The sequence below is a fragment of the Macaca mulatta genome, chromosome 1 (genome assembly GCF_049350105.2).
Source record: "Macaca mulatta isolate MMU2019108-1 chromosome 1, T2T-MMU8v2.0, whole genome shotgun sequence".
NCBI lineage: Eukaryota > Metazoa > Chordata > Mammalia > Primates > Cercopithecidae > Macaca > Macaca mulatta.
Window position 1 is genome coordinate 187,269,791 of NC_133406.1, and position 25,238 is coordinate 187,295,028.

General features: G+C 52.2%; 1 protein-coding gene across 18 annotated transcripts in view; it reads left to right on the top strand.

Moving 5' to 3' along the window:
- Positions 1–11,476: 11,476 nt before the first annotated feature.
- LRP8 (LDL receptor related protein 8) overlaps positions 11,477–25,238 on the top strand; it is an 80,869-nt gene continuing 67,107 nt past the window's right edge. For 17 of the 18 annotated variants that reach the window (XM_015139976.3, XM_015139987.3, XM_015139996.3 and 14 more), the window contains exons 1-2: positions 11,994–12,308; positions 13,110–13,229. In XM_015139976.3, coding sequence (XP_014995462.1) covers positions 12,194–12,308; positions 13,110–13,229 — 235 coding nt within the window. In that variant the 5' untranslated portion in view covers positions 11,994–12,193. Of the gene's footprint in view, positions 11,881–11,993; positions 12,309–13,109; positions 13,230–25,238 lie in introns of those variants that run through there. The other variant, XM_077955984.1, reaches the window with a different exon arrangement.

Consider the following 25,238-nt stretch of genomic DNA (forward strand, 5'->3'; position numbering starts at 1 on the left):
ATGCAGCCTGGCACAGGGGCCCTGGGTGGACCTGGATTGTGGGTGAGGTTTCAAGGCCCCTGGAAGATGGCTCCACAGGCAGTGAGAAGTGGAGGAGAGGACAGCGTGGGGACCACGACAGGTGAGGTGTGGGGTCCGGGGCACAGGGAGTCAGAGAGGCCAGAGGGGTCTGGGGACTGGGTGCTCCAGGGCTTGGTTCGTTGAGGTCCCAAGGACAGTTGCCCAGGCTGGTTCACAAGGTTGTCAAGGTCCAACCACAAACATCCCATGAGACTATGGCCAGGCTGTGGCCCCAGTATTAAAAATCTATATCGATTATGGAGGCCAGGTGCGGTGATTTACGCCTATAATCTTAGCGTGATCCTACCCTTGGGAGGCTTAGGTGGGTAGATCACTTGAAGCCAGGAGTTCGAGATCAGCCTGGGCAACATGGCAAAACCCTGTCTCTACTAAATATACAAAAATTTAGTCAGGCATGGTGGCGGGCACCTGTAGTCCCAGCTACTCGATAAGCTGAGGCACAAGAATCACTTGAACCTGGAGGCGGAGGTTGCAGTGAGCTCAGATCGTGCCACTTCACTCTAGCTTGGACAACAGAGAGAGACTTGTCTCAAAGAAACAAACAACAACAACAACAACAAACCAAAACAAACAAAAAAACAACTAAAAACAAAAACAAAAAACAACTGTACCTATTATGGAATAATAGGTACATAAAAAAGAGATGCATGTTGCATTTTATAAGAAATGTTGGCCAAAATCATTTATTATCTACATTAGGACCTTTCTGAGAAAGTAAAGGCTTACACTGAATAATTATGTTGAGACAACAGGTGTAAACCAAGATTGTCCTAGAAACACCAAAAGTATGGCCATCATTATGAAGCATTGTAATAATGAGCACCTTTGAACCCAACTTCAGCATGAGAGCATGACCAATGCTGTGAGCTTCTTCCTTGTCCCATTCCCCTGCCTTCCCTACAGAAGTAACTACTACCTTAAATTCTGTGACTCATTTTCTCATTAAAAACAAATAAACATACTTTTATCACATATGTATGAAAACCTAAACAATATCATTTAATTTTGCTTGTTTCGAAGCCTTACAAGTGTCAGATCCTGTTGTATGTAGTCCTCTGCAACAGGCTTTTCTCACTCCGCATTATAATTCTATGATTCCTTCTTGTAGTCGGCCACAGCTATGATAGACTCACTGCCACTGCTGTATAGGATTTCATTATATGGTGATGCCACAATTAATTCATTTTACTGTTAAGGACATTAGGGTGGTTTCCATGTTTTTATCACAATAAACAGCACTGCTATGAATATCCTTGCTCCTGTCTCTGGGTGCTTGCATGCATGTGTATCTCTAGGGTTTACACTTAGTAATGAAATCGCAATATTCTAAAGCGGTTTCAGCAATTTACACTGCATTAAGAGCATATAAGGATCCCCGCTGATTCCTGCCTCTGCCATGCTTGCCACTGTGGGACTCCTTTTCCATGGAAAATCTTCCTGTGGTCTTAATTTACATTTTCCTGATTTCTATAAGGCTGAGAGTCTTTTCTTGTGGTTTATTTTTCATTCATATTTTTCTGCTGTGAAATTCTCATTCATATATTTCACTCTTTTTTAATTGAGTTGTCTTCTTACTGATTTGTAAGAATTCTTTATGTATTCTGGATAGTAATGCTTTGTGCATTATTTGTGCTATAATATATTCTCCCAGTTTGTGACTTGTCTTTTCAACAATCAGAAAAAAAATTAACTTGGACAAAGAAGAGATTAGGCATGGTGAGAAACACTTCAACAGAAACAACAGTAAAACATTACTAACATCCTCAAAGAAATAAGAGAAAATATTGCATCCATGAAAAAAGAACGAGATACTCTAAAAAGCAGAATAGTCAAAGAACAAACAAAAGGCTTTTGGAAATACGATAAGATACATTTCTGAAAAACAACAAAAAACTGTTGAAGAGTTGAAGAAAATTTCCAGAATGAAGAGCAAAACGGGATGAAAAATAGGTGAAAAAAAGATATAAGAAATATAGAGAACTGGTCCAGGAGGGCCAGTATTTGAATAATTAAGGAGTTCCTGAAAGAAAAAATAAAATCATTATAGAGGTACTTCTTTTAAATTTTCTCCAAAATGAAGATGATTAGTTTGTCGGTGAGGACTCACTGGGTGCCCAGCACAGTGAATGGAAATCGATTCACTTCAGGACACACTAAGGCTGAGCAGGCATGGTGGTATGAGCCTGTAGTCCCAACGACTCAGGGGGCTGGGGCAGGAGGATCCTCGCGCCCAGGAGGTCAAGCCTGCAGTGAGCGATGGCTGTGTCACTGAACTCCAGCGTAGGCGGCAATGAGATCCCTTCTCTTAAAAGAAAAGACCTACTGAGGACACAGCTTCCAGAAAGAGAGAACAGAGTCTCTACAGAACAGCCTTGGACTTTTCAGCAGAAACTAGAAGACAATGGAGCAAGCCTTCAAAAGTCAGAGGGAAAAATATTTCCAGTTTAGGAATTTATACCTGGTCAAACTATCTGATTAAATGTGAGGCACTTTTAGAAATGCAAGGTCTTAAGATTTCACCTCAAACACATCCTTTTAGAAAAGTATAGGTATATATGTGGCCAGGCGTGGTGACTCACGCCTGTAATCCCAGCACTTTGGGAGGCCAAGGTGGTTGGATCACCTGAAGTCAGGAATTTGAGACTAGCCTGGACAACATGGAGAAACCCCATCTCTACTAGAAATACAAAAATTAGCCAGACATGGGGGCATGCACCTGTAGTCCTAGCTACTTGGGAGGCTGAGGCAGGAGAATTGCTTGAACCCGGGAGGTAGAGGCTGCAGTGAGAGGAGGTCACACCACTGCATTCCAGACTGGGCAACAGAGGGAGACTCCGTCTCAAAAAATAAAATAAAATAAATAAATAGGTAAATAAAAAATAAAACAAAAAGAAAGCTATGGGTATATGTTCCCCCAAATAAGGCAGTCAACCCAGAAGGGGAGGATATGGGATCCAGCAAGTGAGGGGTTCGACCCAGGAGAAAAGTGCAGAACAGTCTCCAGGTGACAACCAGGGCAGCTGGCCTTGTCATCAACCAGTCCAGGACATGGCAGTCAGAAATCCAAAGGGAATTCTTCAAGAGGAATAAGTTGGTAGAATACGGTAGTCCTCCATTATCTTCGGGGATGCGTTCCAATACCCCCAGTGGAACCTGATTACCGTCAATCAGAACACGTTTCTGTTCGTGTCTAGCACCCGCAAATTTAATGCCTTTTCCATCATTACTAAGCATTCATCACACACAGGTGTTGTAACTTTTGCAGCTTGAGGTGCAACAGCAAAACTAGCACAAATTTCTTTCCTTCTTCACAATTTCATGAATAGAATCATTCTTACTGTAGATCTTAGCAACCACAGCACACAATTTTGTTTTTTAAATTTTCTTATTAAGTCAAGTACTTTCACCTTTCTACTTAAAGGAAGTACTTTACAGCTTCCCTTTGGCATATTGGAATCACCAGCAACACTCCTCTTGCACTTTGGGGTCCGTAATGAAGTAAAATAAGAATTACTTGAACAGAAGCGCTGCGATCCTGCGACAGTTAATGCAGTAACTGGGGCGGCTGCTGAGTGACTGATGGGAGAGTAGTGTCTACAGCGCGGATCCACTGGACAGAGAGATGATTCACATTCCAGGTGGGACGAAGCCAGACAGCACAAGATTTCATCGTGCCACTCAGAATAGCACGCCACTGAAAACTTACAAATTGTTTATTTCTGGAATTTTCCATTTAAAATTTTTGGACCATGGTTGACCTCAAGTAAATAAATCTGCGGAAAGTGAAACTTCGGATAAGTGGGGATTACTGTATTGAATGTGGGTGATTGTAGTAGGAGGAGATTTACACAAATGAGGGAGAGTTTAGGGAGGAAGGAGAGATAAATACATAGAAAACTAAGAAAGAAACAAAGCAATAAAGCAAAATATAACAATTATTAATTCCAGGGAAAACACAAAGGCATGCAGGAAAAAAGTATTCATCATGGCACACTACAAATAGCATTTACTTTATTATGACCACATAGAAATATTTTCGGAACATGACACCAAATGCACGGACAACAAAAGAGAAAATAGATTGAACTACATCAAAATTGAAAAATTCTGTGTATTAAAGGACAGAATCAATAGAGTGAAAAGGCTGCCAATGGGATGGGAGAAAATATTAACCCCTGATAAGGGGTTAATAGCTAAAATATATAAGAATTCCTACAACTCAACAACAAAAAACTAAACAGCCCAATTGAAAAATGGGCAAAGGACTTTAATAGACATTTCTCCAAAGAAGATATACACATGGCCAATAAGCATATGAAAATATGCTCAGTATCACTAATTATCAAGGAAATGCAAATTAAAACCGCAATGAGAAAAAAACCTCACATTCGTTAATATCTGTGTTAAAACAAGCAAACAAACAAAAGCAGAAAATAACAAGTTCGGGCCAGGACGTGGAGAAACTGGAATTCTTACACATTGTTGGTAGGGACATAAAATGATACAACTGCTGTGGAAAACACTATGGTGGTTCCCCAAAAAATAAAAACTAGAATCACAGTATGATCCAGCAATTCCACTTCTGAGTATATTCAAAAGAACTGAAGGCAACGACTTGAAGAGATATGTGTACACTCATGTTTATAGCAGCATTATACACAGTAGCTAAAATGTGGAACCAACCCAACTGTCCCTTGATGGATGAATGAAGAAAGAAAATGTGGAATAGACATACAATGGAGTATTCCGATCCTTAAAAAGGAAGGAAATTGTGACATGCGCTACAACATGGATGAACCTTGACACTGTTATGCTAAGTGAAATAAGTCACTCACAAAAGGATAAATATTGTATGATTCCACTTACATGAGGTGCCTAGAGTAGCCAAATTCATAAATACAGGAAGTAGAATGGTGGTTTCTGGGGCTGGCAGGGAGGAAGGAAGGGGATTTCCAGGTAGCTCATCCCTATACTCCCAGCACTTTTGGAGGCTAAGGCAGGTGGATAGCCTGAGCTCAGGAGCTCAAGACCAACCTGGGCAACATGGTGAAACTCTGTCTCTTTAAAAAGACTTAAAAAAAAAAAAAAATTAGCTGGGTGTGGTGGTGTGCATCTGTAGTCCCAGCTACTCAGGAGGCTGAGGTGGAAGGATTGCTTGAGCCTGGGGCTGGTGGAGGGTTGGGGTGGGCAGAGGTTGCAGTGAGCTGAGATGGCACCGCTGCACCCCAGCCTGGGTGACACAGAGAGACCCTGTCTCAACCAATCAATCAATCAGTCAATCAATAAAAGTATAAAAAACAATTTTAAAAATAAAAACTAACCCAAAATAAAAGCAAACAGAAAAGTACTGAGTCTGCCCCCGAAGGCCATGTGACTCAGGGGGTGGGCACCCAGGGCCTGAGCCACCTGCAAGTCACCTTGAGGAATGCCTGTCATCATGGGCAGAGTGGTCAGGGCTCCTGCCCTCCAACAGTCCTGGAATAAACAGGGAGCTCAGAGCTGATGGCCTTTAGAGAAAAGAGACATATCTGGGTGCACAGAGGCCCATTGTTTACGTGAATAGCCACACATTTATTTTAATATGTATTGGAAAAAGATAATAAGCATATCAAGCCTGTGATTTCATGGAGGTTATTGCTTAGGATGAAGCTAAATCTACTAAGTGAAAGGATTTAAGGGGAACCCTGGGATGACAGTAGCAGGTAAGGGGAAATAGAGAAAGTCACTCAAGCAGATGGGAATGGTTGCAGTTACAAGAAATACTGACCTAGTTCAGCCCCTTAGGTTAGGGATGGACACCCCAGGCCTAGAGAAGGAGAAGGACCCACTCAGTCTCATACATGAGGCAGCGGAGGAAGAGGCAGTTGTGAGCCCACCCTCCTGAAAGCACACGGCCAGGAGGCAAGAAACTGAGGCTGGGTCTGTCCTGCTATTCTATGAACCCCTGAACCACCTTCATCCTCTCCTTTCCTTGCAAAATGAAGGGATTCTGCAGTTAATAGCAATAATGTAGCTAATATTAATGGTAACTGTAGATAATTCTTGTGGAGTTCTTACTTACTATGTGGCAGGAACAACCACAATGGCAATAATAATAGCAATGACTTATATAGTGTGTACTTAAGTTCTTAGGAGGGTTTTTAGTACATAGTACACACTATATAAGTGTATACATAGTTGGCCCTCTCTATCCATGGGTTTCGAATCCTGGATTCACTCAATTTCAGATCAGAAATATTCAGGAAAAAATAATTGCATCTGTACTGAACATGTACAGCCTTTTTATCCTTGTCATTATTCCCTAAACAATACAATGTAACAACTATTTACATAGCATTTACATTGCATAGGTATTATAAATAATCTAGAGATGATGTAAAGTATATTGGAGGATGTGTATACATTATATGCAAATACTGCATCATTTTCTATCAAGCACTTGAGCATCTGAGGATTTTGGGATCTGCAGGAGGTCCTGAAACCAGTCCTCCATGGATACAGAGGGAGGACTGTATTAATTCATCCTCACAAATCCTACGACAGTGTGTGGCAGCCAGACTCCAAGACAGCCCCCAGATAGACCTCCTGGGAGTCACACCCCTACGTAGTTCCCTTCCACATAGAATAGAGCTGGCCTATGTAGCCAACAGGATATTGCAGAGATGAGGGAGCATGACTTCCATGGTCAGGTCATACAAGACATTGTGACTTCATTGCTTTCTCTTTCTTTGATCAGTCTCCCTAGGGAAAGCCAGCTATGTCATGTGGACACTCATGCAGTCCTCTGGAGTGAGCCACATGGTGAAAAATGGAGTCCTCCTGCCACCAGCCAAAAGGGACTTGCCAGCCTTGTGAGTGAGCCGGCCCAGACACTCTAGCCCCAGTTAAACCTTCAGAGGACTGTGGCCTCACCAACATCTTGACTGCAACTTCATGACAGACCCAGAGCTACACCCAGGCAACCAGGCTGCTCCCCAATTCCTGGCCCACAGACACTGTGAGAGATAATAAATGTTTATTTCTGTTTGAAACTGCTAAGTTTTGGGGTAATGTGTTTGCCGCAATAGGTAATTGATAGCATTAGGAAACATTAGCTAATGCTATCAGTGTTTTGCAGATGAGGGAATTGAGGCATAAAAGTAACTTTCCCCAGGTCACACAGGTAACAAGTGGTTTAAACCATGGCAGTTTGGATCTATGTAGAGTTCAGTAATAAATTAGAATCTCTCTTTTACAGGAATCAGGACACTTTGCCAGCTCAGAAGGAGAGAGGGAAAGAGACAGACACACACACAGAGAGACAGTGACACGGAGAAGTGCGCCATGGGCTCACAGTACCATGTGAACGACTGGGGCCGCACTTGTGTAAAGTGAAGGCAGTGGAGAAGTGAAGTGAAGTGAAGTGAAGTGTAAGTGAAGTGGAAAGTGAAGGACGGTGGAGAGCACCCTTTCCCTTGCAGCTTGGCTGTGATTGGCTTGGGGCTGCTGGTCTCTGACCCTGGCTGGGCTGGTGACACAGCCTAAGGTACCTGGGGTGGGGGAGAATCTGACGCCCCCGTGCAGACCCGTCCCTGGCTCCCGTCCCCCTGTGCTGACACTGTCCGTCCCAGGCTCTCTCTGCCTCCAGACCAGAGCTCCTCCAGGGAAGAGGTGGAGTCTTATTCATCTGTGTCCCTTGCCTAGCACAAGGCCTGCCAGAGCAGGCTGGGCCAGGTGAGCACAGAAGGCCCTCTGGCCCTGGCCTCGGAGAGGCATCATCAGTGGGGACAGAGCGAGAACCAGGATGATCCTGTTTCTGACTGGAGGAGCTCCCATTGGATGGATGAGCCAACAACGACAGTCCAGTGTGATCAGGGAGATTGGGACACACAGTGCCGTGGGGGCCCAGAGGAGCAGGGAGGATCTCTTTGGAGGAGACTAGAAGGCTTCCCAGAGGAGGAGGCATTTGAAGTGAGGCCCAAATAGTAAACAGAAGCCAACCCATGCAGGAATGTTTTAGGCAGAGGGCACGGCCTAGCAGAGAGCACAGCCTGGCAAAGGTCTGAAGCTCCAGTTCCTGGGGGGTAGAGTGAAAGAGTAGAGCATGCAGAGAGTAGGCTGCTGGGGCTCCCATGGCTCTGGAGGCCAACATGGGACTTGGGAGTGGCAGGGCACCATGCTGACAGCAGGTGAAATGTCACCTACATCTGTCTCATGGGGAATTCATTACATTTGGGGTTGGGTTTGGGAGTTTTCTTTGGAAACCCAGGGTAGGGAGGATCTGTAAGCTTGAGTCCGTCCAGGATGGAGAGGGAGGGTAGGGGAGGACTGGAAGTCACCTGGGCAGCAGAAGTTTTACCGGGACCTCAGTGTCCGTTTGGTGTCTTGTGTTCTTGTGTGTTTCAAGGACTGAGCTTTCTCCCTTTGCCCCTCACAGAAATTAACCAGTTTATGTGCCCCGAAAAATTCCCACCCTCTGGGTTTGCACACTGGGTCAGTCACTTACTAGCTGTGTGACTTCTCTGCTGCTTAGTTTACTCATCTGTAAAATGGGATAAACACAAAACCTGCCTCATAAAGATATTGTAAGGATTAAACAGGGAAAAGAATGTAAAACATTTAGAATGGTGCCTGACCCCCAGCAAGTATAAAATAAATATTGGCTATTGTTATTATCTTACGTGGTTTTCTTTTAACTTTTTGAAGTAAAGATAACTTACCTAACGCTTGTTATGTGTCAATCCTTGTATTTATCCTCTGAAGACAAAGATGAGGAAGGCATAGTCCTCCTAGGGGTACAAAAGCCTTCAATAAAGGCAGAAACAAGCATTGGTCAAATGTGCCCTGTGCCAAGAATCCAGGAATGCAGGAGAGCGGGCTCCTGTCCTCCGGCAGCTCGCAGAGTGACGAGGGAGACAGTTGCATAAGCAGACTGTGGCAACACAGGGTGGTCAGGGCTGTGACAAAGGGAAACCCAGGGACTGCAGGAGCCTAGGGAAGTGGCCCAAAGTGGGTGGAGGCTGAGAGGAGCCAGGAGAACCTCTGCTGGGGGGCTGTTGAGAGACAAGGAGTTGCCCACTTTGGCAACTGGCTGTGTGTGTTGATAGTGCGCACAAGGACTCCCCTGGGGAGGTCGGGGGATGCCTGGGCTCAGTCTTGATTCTGGGTATTGGAAAGCCATCAGGGGTTTGTGAACAGGCAATTGCGTTTGAATAACAGTAACAGTAACTAACATTTCTCATGCAGCTACAATATACTGTATGATGTGCATGCACAATCTCATCTCATATCCTTACCCTATGAGGTGAGTACTGCCACCTTTTTCATTTTTCACATTTAGAGACTGAGTCACAGAGATTGAGTTGCCCAAGTTCACATAACTAGAAAGGGAATGAACAGACTCAGACCCAGGCAGTCTCACCCCCAGGCCCATGCTCTCCATCTCTCTCTCTGTCTCTCTTTTTTTTTTCCCTCCTTCCTTCCTTCCTTCCTTCCTTCCTTCCTTCCTTCCTTCCTTCCTTCTTTCCTTCCTTCCTTTTCTTTCTTTCTTTTTTTTTTTGAGACAGAGTCTCTCTCTGTCGCCCAGGCTGGAGTGCAGTGGTGCGATCTCAGCTCACTGCAAGCTCTGCCTCCCGGGTTCACGCCATTCTCCTGCCTCAGTCTCCCGAGTAGCTGGGACTACAGGAGCCTGCCACCACGCCCGGCTAATTTTTTGTATTTTCAGTAGAGACAGGGTTTCACCCTATTAGCCAGAATGGTCTCGATCTCCTGACCCCGTGATCTGCCCGCTTCGGCCTCCCAAAGTGCTGGGATTACAGGTGTGAGCCACTGCGCCTGGCCTCTTTTTCTTTCTTTTCTTTTCTTCATCTGCTGCCTGTAAACTTTAGCCCACACACTAATCTTACAGTTGGAATGAACCTCAGAAATTCCTTATCGTTTCCATTTCCCAGATGAGAAAGTGAGACTCGGAGATAGGATTGACTTTCCTACGACCACAGAGTGGAGGAGAAGGAGGGACTGAGTGGGATAAGCCAGTTTGGGCGGCAAGACAGGCTTCTATCTTTGTCTCACAGTCCCAGGCACCATTGTGCTTGACACAGAATCCAAACTCCCAGCTGTGGCCTACAAAGCCCTGGTGGTCAGGCCCTTGCCAACTCCCTCCAGCCTCACCTGAGGCACCCACTCCTTCCCGGTCACCAGGCCCCGGCCCACCTTGAGGTCTCTGCATTGCGGTTCCCTCTGCCAGGAGCACCCTTCCGCTGGATCTTCACGGGGCAGGATCCATTTTGCCATTCAGTGGAATGTCACCTCCTCCAGGAGGCCTTGCCCGATCACTTACTCTACAGTTACCCCCATTGCTCTCACATCGGTCTGTTGTTTTTTCCATAGAAGTTATGATGACCTGAAATAATCTTTTGTTTTCCTGATTTTGTGTGTATCTCTTCCAACTAAGACATAGCTGCAGGAGAGCATGGAGGGACCTTACCTGTTTCCACACTGTATCCTTGAGCCTTGAACAGCGTTTGGCACATATAGGTGATAGTACGCCTGCATTTCTGTGTGCTAATGGTCTGTCTCCCCACCAGTCAGGGACCTCTCTGGGGCTGGCACCATGCCTGATTCACCTTGGCACCTGCAGGCCCAACACAGGGTTGGCACAGAACAGGGCCTGAAATGCTTGCTGAATGACTGAATGAACAAGGGACAGAAGGAGTGATGATGGCAGGAGCACCGTGCTGGGCTCTCTGGGGGTCTAAGTCCCTATCTGGTGGGGTAGCCACAGACATTGCCACTGGACTGCCCTTTGGGGGACTAGGGCTCAGGAGGCTGCTGATGAGACAGGGTGGTTTCCAAGTCAAGGGCTAATAGCACCCGCCCGTCTGTGAGGCAGGTGAAGGGGCAAGAGGGGAGGCAGGGTGGACCTAACACTGGCTCTTGGCACCTGCGGGCCAGTTGTTTTGCGTGGCCAATGCCCTGGAATCTCATTCTCTAAAGAAGGTTGTGTGGGTTGGACCCAGCTCACAAGTCTGAGGCTGAAGTCGAATCCCAGCTCTGCTCTCCGCACCCGTTCTCCCCAGCGTGGGTGAGGTGGGCTGCAGCCCTCCAGAGGAGGCGCCTTCTTACCGCAGAGGACAGCAGGGGCGGACAGCAGGGGCCTAGGTGCGCGGCCCCTAGCGGCAGGGATGGCATCCCTTCCCTGCCCTCCCCCTCCCCCCTCTCCGTCCCTCCAGCCCCACCAGACCTCGCCTTTCTCCATCACAGCGAGGAATCCTTGTCGTCCCTGCGGGCCCCCCTGATTGCCCCTCTGCTTAGGCGCCTGGAGCGTACTTAACGACGATGAATATAGTCTGTGCACCAGGCCCAAGCCACCTGCCTCACGTCCCCGCCCATGATCACATGAGCGTGGAACACGCACAGATGCACATGGGCACGGAAACCAAACCAGCCACAGGGATTTATAATATCCCAGCCAGAGCCCATGACCGGTGCAGGGGTCCAGCCCTGCGCCCCCAGTTTCTCCCTGCTCATCCACATCTTGGTACCCCACCCCTATCCCTCCCTCCCCCGCCCCACGTGCACACTGCACAGGCCTATTCACACTGGAACATCATTTCCCCTCCCGCCCAGGCTCACTCCTAGACATCCCTCAGCCTTTCATCGGCCTGTCACCTCCTCCAGGAAGCCTCTGCTGCCTCCTCTGAACCTGCTACCTCCGGGGTCAGGGGCTCCCCTGGCCCATCCCTGCGTCTACAGAGCCCAGCACTCAGGCGAGCCCCGAGCAGGGCCGTGGAGCGCCCGCTGAGAGAAGAGTGGACGAAGGCTAGGAAGGAGGAGGGCGAGGAGGCGGCGGCAAGGGGAGCGTGGGGCGGAGGCGGCAGCGGGAGGGAGTGCGCGCGCCGGCGGCGGCAGCGCAGGGCCGGGGCCGCGCGCCCAGCCTGAGCCCGCCCCGCCGCCGAGCGTCACCGAACCTGCTTGAAATGCAGCCGAGGAGCCGGGGCGGGCGGCAGCGGCGGCGGCGGCGGCGGCGGGGGCAGCGGCAGCCCCGGCGCCGCGGCAAGGACTCTGAGGACTGAGGCGCGGCGGCGGCGGCGCGGGGAGCGCGGGGCGCGGCGGCCGGAGCCCCGGGCCCGCCATGGGCCGCCCCGAGCGGGGCGCGCTCCGGCCGCTGGCGCTGCTGCTGCTGCTGCTGCTGCTGCAGCTTCAGCATCTCGCGGCGGCAGCGGCTGATCCGCTGCTCGGCGGCCAAGGTGCGTGCGGCCGGTTCCTGCCTCGGCTCTGCGCCGCCCTAGCCACCAACAAAGCGCGGCCTAGAGGCCGGGGGAGGGTCAGAGTGGGGAGCTTCCCGAACCAGGGGGCTATCGGGGGCGCCGGGATGGACAAGCTCCCCGCGACGCGGCTATTCCTGAATTTGGCCTCTGCCCTCCGCCCCCGCGGGCCTCCGTGTTGAGGGCTCTGCCCTCTGGGCAGCGGCTCTTGGGGGAGGGGTGCAGGGGGGCTTGGCCAGCGGGGAACTTTGCCGAAGGGGAGGCCATTCATGGTTCATGATGAGCTGTGTGATTCTCGCCGTTGGGGTTTATTTGACACGCGCGCTCCGCGGCGGTAATGAGCGGAGCCAGGCGGCTTCTCCGCTTCACAATGCGTTTCCGCAGACCCCTGCGCGCGGCGGAGAGAGGGGGCTGCCTGCCAGGGTGATGTGCCCGCGGCTCCCAATGCGCGTGGCGCGCGAGTGCGGGGACTCCCTATGGGCTGTGTCTGCGCGGATCTCTAACTATGGGTCGCGTGTGCGGGTGAGTGGGTCTGAATGGAGGGTACACCCAGGTCGTGTGACACTGTAAGTAGGTGCCTGGTCTCGCCGTGCCACCGAAAGGCCCGACATCCACGGAACCCCTGCCGTCGTACCCCCTTTAGAAGGAGTGTACCCGAAGTCCCGGGGTCTCTATAATCACCCCCTTTCCTCCTCCCCAGCGGGCCTTTCCGGGTGGCCCAGGCCGCATGGTGGGGAGCGGGGCCGAGCCCGCTGATCCAGCTCACGCTCCCTCCCCCCGCAGGACCGGCCAAGGAGTGCGAAAAGGATCAATTCCAGTGCCGGAACGAGCGCTGCATCCCCTCTGTGTGGAGATGCGACGAGGACGATGACTGCTTAGACCACAGCGACGAGGACGACTGCCGTGAGTGGCGGGCCGGGTAGCTCAGACCCGGGGAGAGAAGAGGAACGGTGGGGGAAACCATGCTTGGCGCGCACTTGGCTGCAGCCGCGGCGCTGCCACCTGCGCGGGCCTTGCCGCTGGAGCCTGCGACCGGGAAACCGCCTGGGCGCCGCCTCCCTTGGGGCCGGGTGGCTCTTAGCGACCCGGAGAGGGCAGGAAAGCTGGCGTGTCCTGGTGGGGCCTGGGGAGGAGGGCGCACCAAGCTGGGGAGGCTAGACCGAAGCTGTGGGCGGGGACGTGGCAGTCCCTGCAAAGTCTGGATTCCCGAAACACTGCCCTCTCGGACTCCTGCCTCGGCCCCGCGGGACGCGCGCGTGTTTCAAAGTTCCACGCAGCTCTGGGCCGCACTGCGCTCCTATTCCTGCTCAGTTTTTGTGAATGAATGGGCTCCCCAGGGCCCCTGATTGGCTGGGCGAGGACCACCCCATAGGCCCCCGTGGCCGGAGCGGCCAATCGCGGAGCAGACGGATGTGTGGTATTCGGGTTCCCTGGGCGCGGGGGCCCTGACCTGGCCCCGCCCCGGCCACACCCCCGCGCACATCCTCAGGGTGGTAGGTGCAGGCGGGGCTCCGGCGCCGCTTTTCTGCCGAGTCACAGTGAAGACCTTTTTGAGCCACCCTGGTTAGCAGACCGTGCTTTCCTGCTAGCCCTGCCTGGCTCTGAGTCATGTGGCACACCAGGAAGGAGGGTACCAGGAGGGAGAGTTTTTTCCCGGAAGGGGCCCGAGAAGCCCGAGGCCACGCGTGAAACGGCTGCCGGCTGCCTTTGCTGGGCGTGCGCGACTGATTTTGAAGTTTCTTCTCAGAGTTCACGGGGTTTCAGAGTGTATGTGGGACCAGGAGCTAATTAGCAGGCAGTTGCCACGGTGGAAGAAATGTAGTTCCAGGAACAGAAAAACAGGGCTCTCCTAGAGACGTAGACCCAGGCAGTCATTCATTCATCATTCGCGAGCATCTGCTGTGTGCCAGGCGCTGGGGCGCCCTCCAAGACAGGCCAGCCCTGGCAACCAGGGAGCACTGACAGGGTCTGAGGGAGGAGGGCAACAGGTGGACAGGCCCACAGCCCCACGCCGCACAGGAAGGGCAGCGGGACAGGTGGACAGGCACCCTCTCTGTTGAATCCTTTTGGTTTTTTACTGTGTTTGTCAGTCTCCCTCCCGTTCACTTTCAGACCTAAGCCAAAGTTGGCTTTGAGACTTGTGCATGGCAGAACTAGACTGCCTGAGTCTATATCTCCTGCCTCAGTTTCCTCACCTGACCACTTGGGTTCACATAATTCCTGCCCCAGCAACTTCATGGGACTGTTTTGAGGACCAGTTCCAGAAGTGAAATTGGAAGTAATGAGACTAATGTGTGCTGACCATTAACTGTGCCAAGCACTGCAGTAAGTACTTATCTTGTATAAACTCCTTTAATCTTCACAATAGTCCTATTTTAGAGATTAAAAAACAAAACAAAACAAAAAACCTGAGGCACTGAACCGTTAAGTTACCTGCTTAGCAGCTATGGAGTTGTTAAGTAGGAGCCTGAACTTAAGCATCTGACTCCAGAGTTCCTAGTCTAATCGTGACCCTGCACCATTTCCCAGTGCTGCTGAGGTTATGAAAATGGCTGTGCCTTGCTAAAATATTGCTGTGAATTTCCTCACTGGGAGTTGTTCTGTGGTCTCCTTAGAGTGGGAGTAGTGAGGACGAGGCAAGGAATAGAAACTGTGTTTCTGGGCTGGTTATGCCTTATCTCCCTGGCTCTTTATAACAACTGTCCTTGTGAGGATGGCTGCAGAGAGCAGCAATTCTCTTGTCATTCTACTTTCTAGATAAGGATACCGCCTCAGAGAAGTTGAGTGACTTAGGAAAGGTCACACAGCTCAGGATGACAGAACTTGGTCAGGATCTCTGCCTGCCTCTAGTTCAGGGCACTGTCTGCCGCGGTGGGGAATGTGGTGCGGAAAGCACCAGGAGTGTGATCTAGGAGCTGGAAAGACGGACTGTAAATGTTAGGCCTGGTGCATTTCAGCTCCATGTGAGGCTTTGGACAAGATGGATGAGTGAAGTAGCTGGGTGCTGAGTAACGCCCAGGTGAGCCAAGAGCGCTCCAATGGCCAAGCTGGGCTCCTGCATGGCTCTGAGATGCATGGGGTAGAGTCACAGGCAGGGAGTTATTAAACAAAAGTGAATGACATCAAGCTTGGAGTGGAAAGGGTGGTGGTGCTGCTGATAGTACCAAGTAGCAATCACACATGGCTTGTCTGAGCTTGTTTCCTCATCTGCCAAACAGGGGCAGCTGTCCCTCCAATGCTGGCTGTGCACATAGACACACAGGGCTGGCAAGAAGGGAACAGATGGGTGAGTGTTCCCACCTCCACGGCCTTTAGAAACGGACTCCTGGTAGCCACAAAGAGAAACTGAAGAAATGGAGTGGGGCTTCCATGGCCGTGTTGGGGCCAGGTGCTGGAAAATGTTCTTTCCTCAGCCCTTTCTTCCCCATCTGAGGGTTTCTCACATTCTAGGCCACCTGCCCAGACTGAATTTCTTTGAACTGTTCTCCCCACAGGAGAGAGAGCTGTCGGCTCCTCCCTGAGGAACTCGTTATTAAACCTGGGATGGAGGGGTGCTGGGTGCTGGGATAACAAAAGCTACTCCTCCCTGAGCAGTCTCCGTGCCTTACCCCTAACCACGTCTTTGGCACACCACCCTGCAAGAGGGCCTGAGCTGCCCACCTTTGTACATCTCTGGGCCTGCAAAATGGGGGGTGAATTTGTAGATAGAGTCTGCGTGAGGCAAAATGAGTCCAAATTCCCAAAGGGGCTAGAATGCAGCCCCTGAATGCCAAGAGGCTAGAAGGAGGGGACTTTTAAGGAGGCCAAGGAAGGCTTCCTGCAGGAGGAGACAGCTGAACTAGGCCTTGAAAGATGGTAACTAATAGCATTCCCCCAGAGTTTACCATTTAAAAACAGGTGGTATGGTTCCTATATTGTACAGGACATAGACTTGGAGAGGTGAAGTGACTCCCCCAAAGTCACAGAGCTCCTCAGGGTTGGAGCTGGAATTCAAACTGAGGTCTTCGAAGTCCTGAGCCTCATCCACAGTGACTGGGACTTGGCTCTTTGGAGTCACGGCAGGAACTTGCAGGATGGAAGAGGGAAAAGCTCCTGGGGCTTTAGTTCCCAGCTCAAAGAACCTTCAAAGTGGAGGAAGGAGCTGGAAGCCAGAGAGCCAGGCCCAAGGAAGCCCAGCCAGGAGAAGTCGGGTGGGATTCCTGGCTGCGGACCTGGGTCACGTAGGCCAGCTGGCCCCTTGGCCTCAGTTTCCTGTTGCTCTCTAGTGTCTGGGGGCAGAGGCAGAGATTCTCATCTCTGGCCCGGCCTTTACTCCCAGAGTCACAACAACAGTAACCATAGCGCCGATGACACTGACTAAGCACTTGCTGTGGACCAAGCATCGTGCTGAGATTGTCCACGCACGATGGTGGACAATAGTGGGGCAACACTATGAAGTACCTGAATTAGTCCCATCTCATCAAGGCACAGACGGCTTATGTAACTGGCCCAAGGGTGTAGAACTGCTGGGGTGTGAATGCGGGTGACCAGCTATGGAACCTGTACTGTCTCAAGTACTGGCTGGTGACCTTAGGTAGGTCCTTCCCAGGCCTTCATTTCCCTGTCTTGAGATGACATCTTAAGGCTAGTCCACCTTGCTTCCTCCTCTAGGAAGTTCTGTGCTTCTCGTGGAAAGGCTGGGTGGACAGATAGATCAGTTTTGTGCTCCCTGACCTCACTTTGTTCAGGCTTCTGTGGGCTCTTTTGTTATCCCAGCGCCCATCACCCCTCCATCCCAGGTTTAATAAAGAGTGGCCACAGGGAGGTCTCCCATGGCTGAGAGTTCATTAGCTGGGCAAGGCCAGGCTGCAGGAGTGCTGAGTCTTGCTGGGAAACAGCCTTGTAAATAATTAAAGCTCGGCCACAGCCCCCGGCCTGTGCCGTAGCCCGCATCTGGCCCTCAGTGTGTGTCCTGGACATGTGCTCCTGACACTGGACCCAGCCTCATCTCCTTCATGGATGGAGCCATCTGATGACAGTGCAGCTCCTTTCTGAACCTCCCCATCTTCATTCCAGGCAACTCCACCATCCAGAGTCCTCCTGGGGCTCCCAACTATCCAGAGGATAAAGTCAGTGTAGACTCCTCCGTATTTGGCCCTCTGTGACCTGCTCCTGTTACCCACTTCCCTGCAACCTCTTCCCACCTCTTCCCGTGAGCCTGTGACACCAAACTAGCTTCTGCCACACTCTCACCTTCCTGCTGCTTCTCACCTCGAGGCCTTTGTGTGTGCCATTCCGTCTGCCGGACGCCCTGCTCCCTCACTGGCTAGATTCGTTTTATCATCTTAGGAGATTCGGTGCAAGTGTCACCTCCTCTAGGAAGCCTTCCCTCACACCCCATTGCTTCCAGGCTGAGATACAGGAGTTGAGATAAGGGACTTAGAGACCCATGTCAAAATCACAACCCAGACACACCTGGTTTTTACATCCCAGCTGTCGCCTCCTGGATGAATGGCTGTGAGGGTGATACTAGGCCCTCCTTTACAGAGATTAAATGTGAGGATTAAATGAGGTCACGTGCCTGGTGAGCAGGAGGTGTTTGGTGAGTGGCAGTGGGTGAGGTTGTTCTTGGTGGGAGGGGTTTCACTGAGGTCTCTAGGTACCTGACTCTGGCCTTCGCAGGCCACCCCGGACCCCCTGCTTCCCCTGCCCCTGTCTGCTTAGCCAGAAGTCTGAGGTTCCTGCAGCTGGTGCTGGCCTCAGCCAGGGCGTTGCCCAGCCACCGTGGAGGTGACAGAAAGCTGCTTGGAAAGGAGCTGGGGGAAGAAATGAGTCAAACAGGCCTAGGGCCCTAGGAGGGGCAAGGGCTGGCTTCCCTCTGGCTGTGTGCTGGTCCTAGAGGCTGGCTTCTGTCCTGTCTGCTCCTTTCCTCTTGGCTGTGCCTAGGGAGGAGTGCAGGGCCTGCATCCCCCATGGCACTGCCCAGCAGGCCCTAGCAGGCCTTGGGAGTGTTTGCTGAAGACTTTCCCTTGGGCCCTCCCAGGTCAGCGTTCCCCTGTGTGAGTGCCTTGGGGCTCAGGGATGGTTGGCTTCTTCCTCCCCAGTTGTCTGCTGGTGGCCGACTTGACAGCTTTCCTCCTTGGGGAAATGCTGGTAGCAGGTGAAGCCAGAGAGAGGGAGATCCCCAGGGGGAGTGAGGAGCGAGAGCCCAGAGGGCGAATGGAACAGGCACCCCTCAAGGGATGTAAATGCATGCATGCTCTCCCAGCACCGGGTTAGTGGTCTACTCCCAGGCCCATGCTGTCCCAGGGGGCCAGCTCTGGGGTCTGTGGGAGGGTGTGGGGTTGTGTCCTTAGGGTTGTGGAGCCAGGCCTTACAGCCCCAGGCCTAAGTAACATTGGTAGCACCTGCCCCCAAAATGACCACACATCCAGATTACCCAGGTTCTGAAGGCCTGGCAGGGATGCCACCTCCTCCAGAGATGCCTTTTTAGACCCCTGTCCTCCAGCCCCTCAGGCCCTGAGCTCCCACAACGTGTCCTTGTTCTTCCCGCAGTTGCAGATCCTTTTCCACATTGTGCGCTCTGCCAGCCTTGTGCTGGGCACTAGGGACTCCAGGGTCATTTCCTCAAGGGAGTAGCTAATAACAGCTATTGGCTGCCTACATCCCATGCCTGGGACCATGTTGGACAATTTGCATCCTTTAGCTTCGCTACTCACAACCCTGTGAGGGCCAGTTTTTCATTATTCTCATTTCGAAGATGATGAAACTGAGGCTCAGAAAGGAGACGGGAGTTGGCCAATGTCATGACCGTTAAGTGGTGGAGCCAGGATCTGACCCAGGTCTGTCTGGTCTGGAGCCCAGACTCTTCTTAAGCTGTTCCCCGCTGAGCGCTGTCTACCCTGGTGGGTCAGAGGCTGGTGCTTGGAGGGTATGGGAGGAAGTAGGGAGCAGCTGCAGGACTCAGCAATGCCTCCCTGGGCTACCTGTTTGTGACCTGGGGAGTGGGACTGGGGAGAGACCCTGTTCTCTGGAGACCCCACAGAGCCCTCACATAGGCCTCACTTTTCCAGCTCCTGTGGGGATGACATTCCAGTTTCCATAGGCTTCTCTCAGCCTTTGCCTGTTAGATGTTGATTCTCCTTCTGACTGTACAGAAGGGGAAACTGAGGACCCGATGATATATTAGTGATGCAGATGACCTCAGGGATTGTCTTTTACTCTGTAGTAACACAGGGCCTGGCTGCCTCCTCGCACCCAGGCTTAGAAAGGTGAAACCAAGGCTCTGATGGTCGAATTGGCTCCATTGTCAGTAGGGACCCATTCTCAGAACTCAGGTGTCCTCATTTCTGAGCAGGACTGGAGTCAGAACTGTATGTGCTTCCCCCTCCCATCCCCACCCTCTCTGTTCCCTGCCGGATCCGGGAACCGCGTGCTCTCAGGCTAAGGGGTGGACTCAGTACCGAAGGGCTTTGGGCTCCTGACTGGGGACCTCAGGTGCACCACCGCCCCCACTGGGCCCTGCTTGCCCACCTCTGGATTGCCAAGAAGTCATCTAAAATACTCACCTTAATACTAAGAAGAGTTAGGGAGTGAGCTAGTGAGGGGACTTCTCATGCAAGACCTCCTTCAGCCGGTGCCTTGAGGTGTCATGACTGCATTTCACAGAGGAGAGAGCCGAGACTCTGAGAGATGAAGTCAGTTGTCCCCCGGGTGGCCTCACTGGTCAGTGGCAGGACTGGGCCGTGCCTGTCTGGCTGCAAGTCTGAGGCAGCTGAAAGGGGATATGAATTCACACATCCCAGTCACGACGACAGTAAAGTGTGGCTTGGGGCCTCTCTTCCTTTCCAGGCGTCCCTCTTTGCCAGCATCTGCCAGTGGGTGTGCCAGCTCCCTCCTGAGCAGCCCGGCCCCTGGGGCACCCTCCAGCATAAAACCCAGGCAGCAGTTTTAATTATCAGCCCTGCTCACCCCAGCTCCTCTCACAAGCTGCCATATGTCATAGACTCCAGTAATCACCCCGCAGCCGGAGTGGCATGGGAGGGGCTGAGGGGCTTCAGGGGAATCCTGCTCAGTCCTGACCGATCTTCTCACTGACTATACCTGCTCTGACCTCTGTATCTCTGGTGGGGCCCAGCCTGGGTACCCACAATGGGAGAGCCGGGCCTAACTGCTTTGGGGGCATAGAACACAGCGTACTCTCAGGTGCCATGGAGTGTCTCAGGTAACTGAGAGTCACCCAGCAAGCCCAGGGCTGTGGGGCTCGTGTGGTGCACACAGTTCCCATGACACCTCATGGCCTCCACACGCCTGCCCCTTGGAACGTGGCACGTGGCAGGACAGACAGCCCAAAGCCGTCTGCCAGTCTGTCTAGGAGTCCACAGGAGTGGTCATGGGGCCCTCATCCTCCCCTGGTCACTGGCCTTGAGGTGCCACAGGGGACTTCATCCCAGCCACTCTGGAGAGCATCTCAGTTTCCACCCCTCTCAACCTGCCATAATCCTTGAATGGCGTTTCCAGTTGGTGCCTTACAGGTGTGCTCCTGCGGGGCAGGCGGTGCAGGAGTTCATTATGATCCCCATTCTCTGATGAGGAAAATGAGGCTCAGAGAGGATAAGAGACTTGCCCAGTTATTGGTAGCTCTGGAGCTAAAACTCATTTCAACTGATTTTACTAATTTAGTTTTCCAGGGTAAGTAACTTCTGGTTAGCTGAAAGTAATTTTATACTGGCAATGAAAAACACAGTTAATAAAGAACAGGAGATGAAGGTTGCAGTGAGCTGAGATTGCACCACTGCACTCCAGCTTGGGTGAAGGTAGTCCCCACCCTTGCTAGTACCACTATTAAGCAGCATAGCCTTCTAGAGATTTTTCTCTCCATGTGAGCTCTTGGGCTTGAATGTATGTATTTTTTTTAATAAAAATGAGGCCATGTTATGCCAGTTGTTTTCACATATGGCTTTCTATGGCAATAACAGTAGTCCACATCCTTGTTTTAAAGGGCTAGATAGTATTCTATTGTGTGGCTCTTTCATAATTTAATGACATTATCTCCCGTTGATAGATGTGTGTTTGGTTCTTCCATGTTTTTCCCTGCTCTATGCAGTGCTAGGATGGACATCCTTGAACTCCATCCTTGTGCGTTTGCCTGGTCCTTTCCTTAAGATAAGTTCTTAGGAAAGGAGCTGCTGAGTGTGTACATTTTCGTCATTGCCATGCTGCTCCCTAGAGGGGAGACTCTTTCCCATCTCACAACCCTCTCCCTCCATGGCCCCACGGCTCTCCTTTCCAGTGAGGCAGACAGCTGAAGGACTTCCCTCTTCTCTAAGCACAGGGCCACCTCATCCCGGTCCCATGGGACAAAGTAGCCATATCCAGGCCACAGAAAGCAAAGCCAGGAGAGAGGACAATGGTGTTCTGGCCCCAGGGGCTTTCACCCCCACCAAAAAAATAAAAAGCAGAAGAGTACAAAACTGTTCCTTCATTCTTGTCAGATATTGGTAGAAGGCATCTCCTCCATAGCATTCTAATTCCTCTATCTATGCCCCTAACTTGCTGTGTGACCTTGGGCGAATGGCTCTCCCTCTCTGAACTTCATTTTCCCTTCACTCATTGGTCCTTATTCCACCTGCTCTGCTCCCAGCACTTGGAGCAGACTCCTGTACCTGGAGCTGGGTTCAGGGCTGGAGCTGGCCAGTCCTGGCCTAGGGCGGGGATCTGTGCGTTACTACCTGGTGACAGTGCGGGGAGTATAGCTGGCTTGGTGGGTTGGATTCTGGGCAGGGAAACAGGGCAGCTGGACTCCTTAGCTCCACTTCCAGAGCTCCACCCTGAGGCCCAGTTTCCTTGGGTGACTTTCCCTGCTGCCTTCTTCCTGCACTCACAATTGGGCCGGATGCAGTGCAGTGATGGAGAAAAATGGAGTGAGGCCCACCAGCTTCATGAGACGTTCCGAAAGGGGGAAAATGACCCCATATTCCAGAGGTGTGCGGGCTGATGAAAGCACTTTGCCCAGAGCCTGGCCCTAGAAATGAGCATTTGCCTTCCCTTCCTGAGCCTGTGATTCCTGCACAGGGAATGGCTGAGTAAAAGGAACCGTCCTCAGCTTTCCTCCTCCTCCACCAAGGACACAACAAGAGGGCAGCGGTGAAATAGCAGCAGGAGAGATTTAGGTCAACTGGCCAGTTGGGAGGACTTGGCTGCCTGAGAGAACAGCAGCTCCTCGGGCTGTGAGGGACTGTTGGAGCCATCTCATTCCACCCCATCTGCACTGGGGCCCCAGGGTGGCTGCTTCCTGAGTGGCCCAGGGGGGCTGGTTAGCCAGCCGGGCCTGCCACGGTAGTTAGCCATGCAGGGCCTTGGTTCCCCATTGGGTCGGGGGTAACAACAGAGACTTGGCAGCTGATGAGAGGCAGGAAGGTCCCATCAGGCCCAGGTTAAGCTGCCCGATTGAATAGCTAGAGGCCAAGGGTGGACTTTCCTGGTGGCCTGAATCCAGGGACATTCAAGCCAGCACTCCTCCCCTCCCTCCCTCCCCCACTTCCTGGACCCTGAGCTGCCATCTGCTGCCTTCTTTACACTCTCAGAGCCCTTTCTCGGCCATGGGCATGGGCACATGTGCGTGTGCTTGGGGGTGTGCTTCAGAGGAGGGGGTGTGTACCAGGAAGGAGGTGACTATTCTGGACCCGTGGAGGCTATGGGGCCAAGATGACACTCTTCTCCCATACCCACTAAGTCTGCCCAAACCAAGCCAGAGACCCCGCCCGCCCCACCAGGCCGTTGTGGTGGGGAATGATTTGTAGCTGGAGAGGCGCCAGCAGTCTCTCTTCCCAGCCTGCCCCCTGCCACAGCAGCCTCTCCTCCCCAGGCCACGTGTGCTCTGGCCCCACCCGGAGGGCTGCTTGTTATAAATGGCAGCCTTCCTCCTCGGCTCCCGCCTTGCCAAGTGGCTATTTGGCAGATGCTTGCCCCTCGTGGGGTCTCTGCCCCTTGGGAGTGGGGCATCTCCAGTCCCTCTTAGTCCCATTCTGTGGAATTCTTTTGTTTTCCCCTAAGAGTCAGGGATTCATGTGGCAGGAGTCTGCCATGGCCAGGCCCCAGGTACGGGGTGCTCCAAGGAGCTGACCCTTTTCTCTGAGGCCCAGGGCTGGAAGCAGGGGGGCAGGAGCTGTGAAATCCAACCCTATGGGGCGCCAGGGACCCCGCCGCAGCCCCTCACACAGGAGACATGGCCTAAACCATACGACTGTTTGTTAGAGCCTGCATCTACCGGAGGCTTTTTCCGTCTGCTTATTTTTGTGCCAAGCTCTGATGGGGCTGATTCTTTTTAATACCTATGAGCCAGTGAGAACAGACTCGACATCAGCTGCCCATGCGACGCTCTTCTGTCCCCTCCCCTCCCCATTCCCAGCCTGCCTCTTCTGCCTGCTTCTCCAGCGTAGGGGCCAAGTGGTACAGCGGCCAGCATGGTCTCTCCAGCAGCAGCTAGATCTGGCTTCCAGCTGCAGCTCTCCCACTTCCTGGTTGGGAGACCCTAGGGCAAGCCCCTTGAATGGAACCCCAGACTCCCGCTCTGTACAATGTGGGTAATAAATAATTCCTGGCCTATGTAAAGTACCAGAAACCTCCTTGGCCCTCAGCGTGCGAGTCCCATGAGGCAGTTGGTTCTTTTTACACCACTGAATTGGACCAAACCAGGGCAGAGTGGTCTGGCAGCCCATGTGGCTTGAGCCCCTGTTCTCTCTGCCACCTCTCCCACCATGCCTTGCCCTCCCCTCTGGCCCTTGGTCTCTCCCACCCTTGGAGGTCCTGTGCTGATGTCTCCCCTCTGTGACAGAGGCCTGATCCCTTGCTGCTGCTGGCTAACTGACCTACCTGGCTGGCTGCCCTCCAGGCTGTCAGCCTGGCCTTGTCCCCAACATGCCATGTGACCTAGGTATATTCCTGCTCTGGGGCTCTGAGAGACTGAGGATTAGATCAGTGGTTTGCATCACTTGGGGCAGCTTTGGAAATTCCACCCCAGCCGCTTCCAGGCCCACTTGGTGCGAAGCCAGCTGGGAGGTGTAGATGCGCAAGTCCCCAGGACAGGCCCCTACCTCATCTGTGAGAGGATATATCATGACATGGATAACAGCAGGACCCTACCAGGCCGCCTAGGGTCAAGTCCACACCTCACTGCTTCCTAGATGTGGGGCCCCGAGCAAATGACTTCACCTGTCTGAGCACCTGCCTCATCTGTAGGATGGAGCCGCCCCTCAAGGTGGCTGTGGGATTGATCAGTGAGTTCACTTGTGAGGCACACTAAGAGCGGTGCATGGTGCACGCGCAGTGCTCAATTCAAGATTGCCTGGGCTTCTTTTGACCTCCTTCTCTGAACCTCCCTCTCCCATCTGTCCTTCAGGAATCCCCATCCTTACTGGGCTGTTGCACTGTGGGGTGGAATAGGAGGAGCCAGGGAGCCCCTAGAAAGACTCCTTTATCTCCCCTTCTCCCCTGCCGCTCCAGGCTGTCACTTGCTGGCCCAGTTTAATTAGGGAGAGGCCTTCTAGGGACCTCATTAGGAAATGAGCCCAGAGCCTTAGGGACCTTCAGGAGGGGTGGGGTGCAGAAGGAGATTACATTGTGGTTGGCCCTGCCTGGCCCCTGGCCTTGTGCCCTAAATATGCCCAGGAAGTTACAGACACTTGGTCCTTTAGCGGCCAGGACACAGGCCTGTGACATGGTGCATGGTCAGCCAGGGCTGAAGGAACCCATGCCTCTATCTCCTACTCCCGCTGGGCTCTGGCCTCACCTGCCGGATCAGGGTGGAGTAGGGTGACAGAGGAGGTGTATCTGGCCTGCTCCACCCAGCCCTGGTGCCCACTGTCCCCAGCCTGGCTCAGAGCAGGCCCTGGTGAAGGTGTTGAGTGAATGGATGCGTGATCTGTGGGCCGG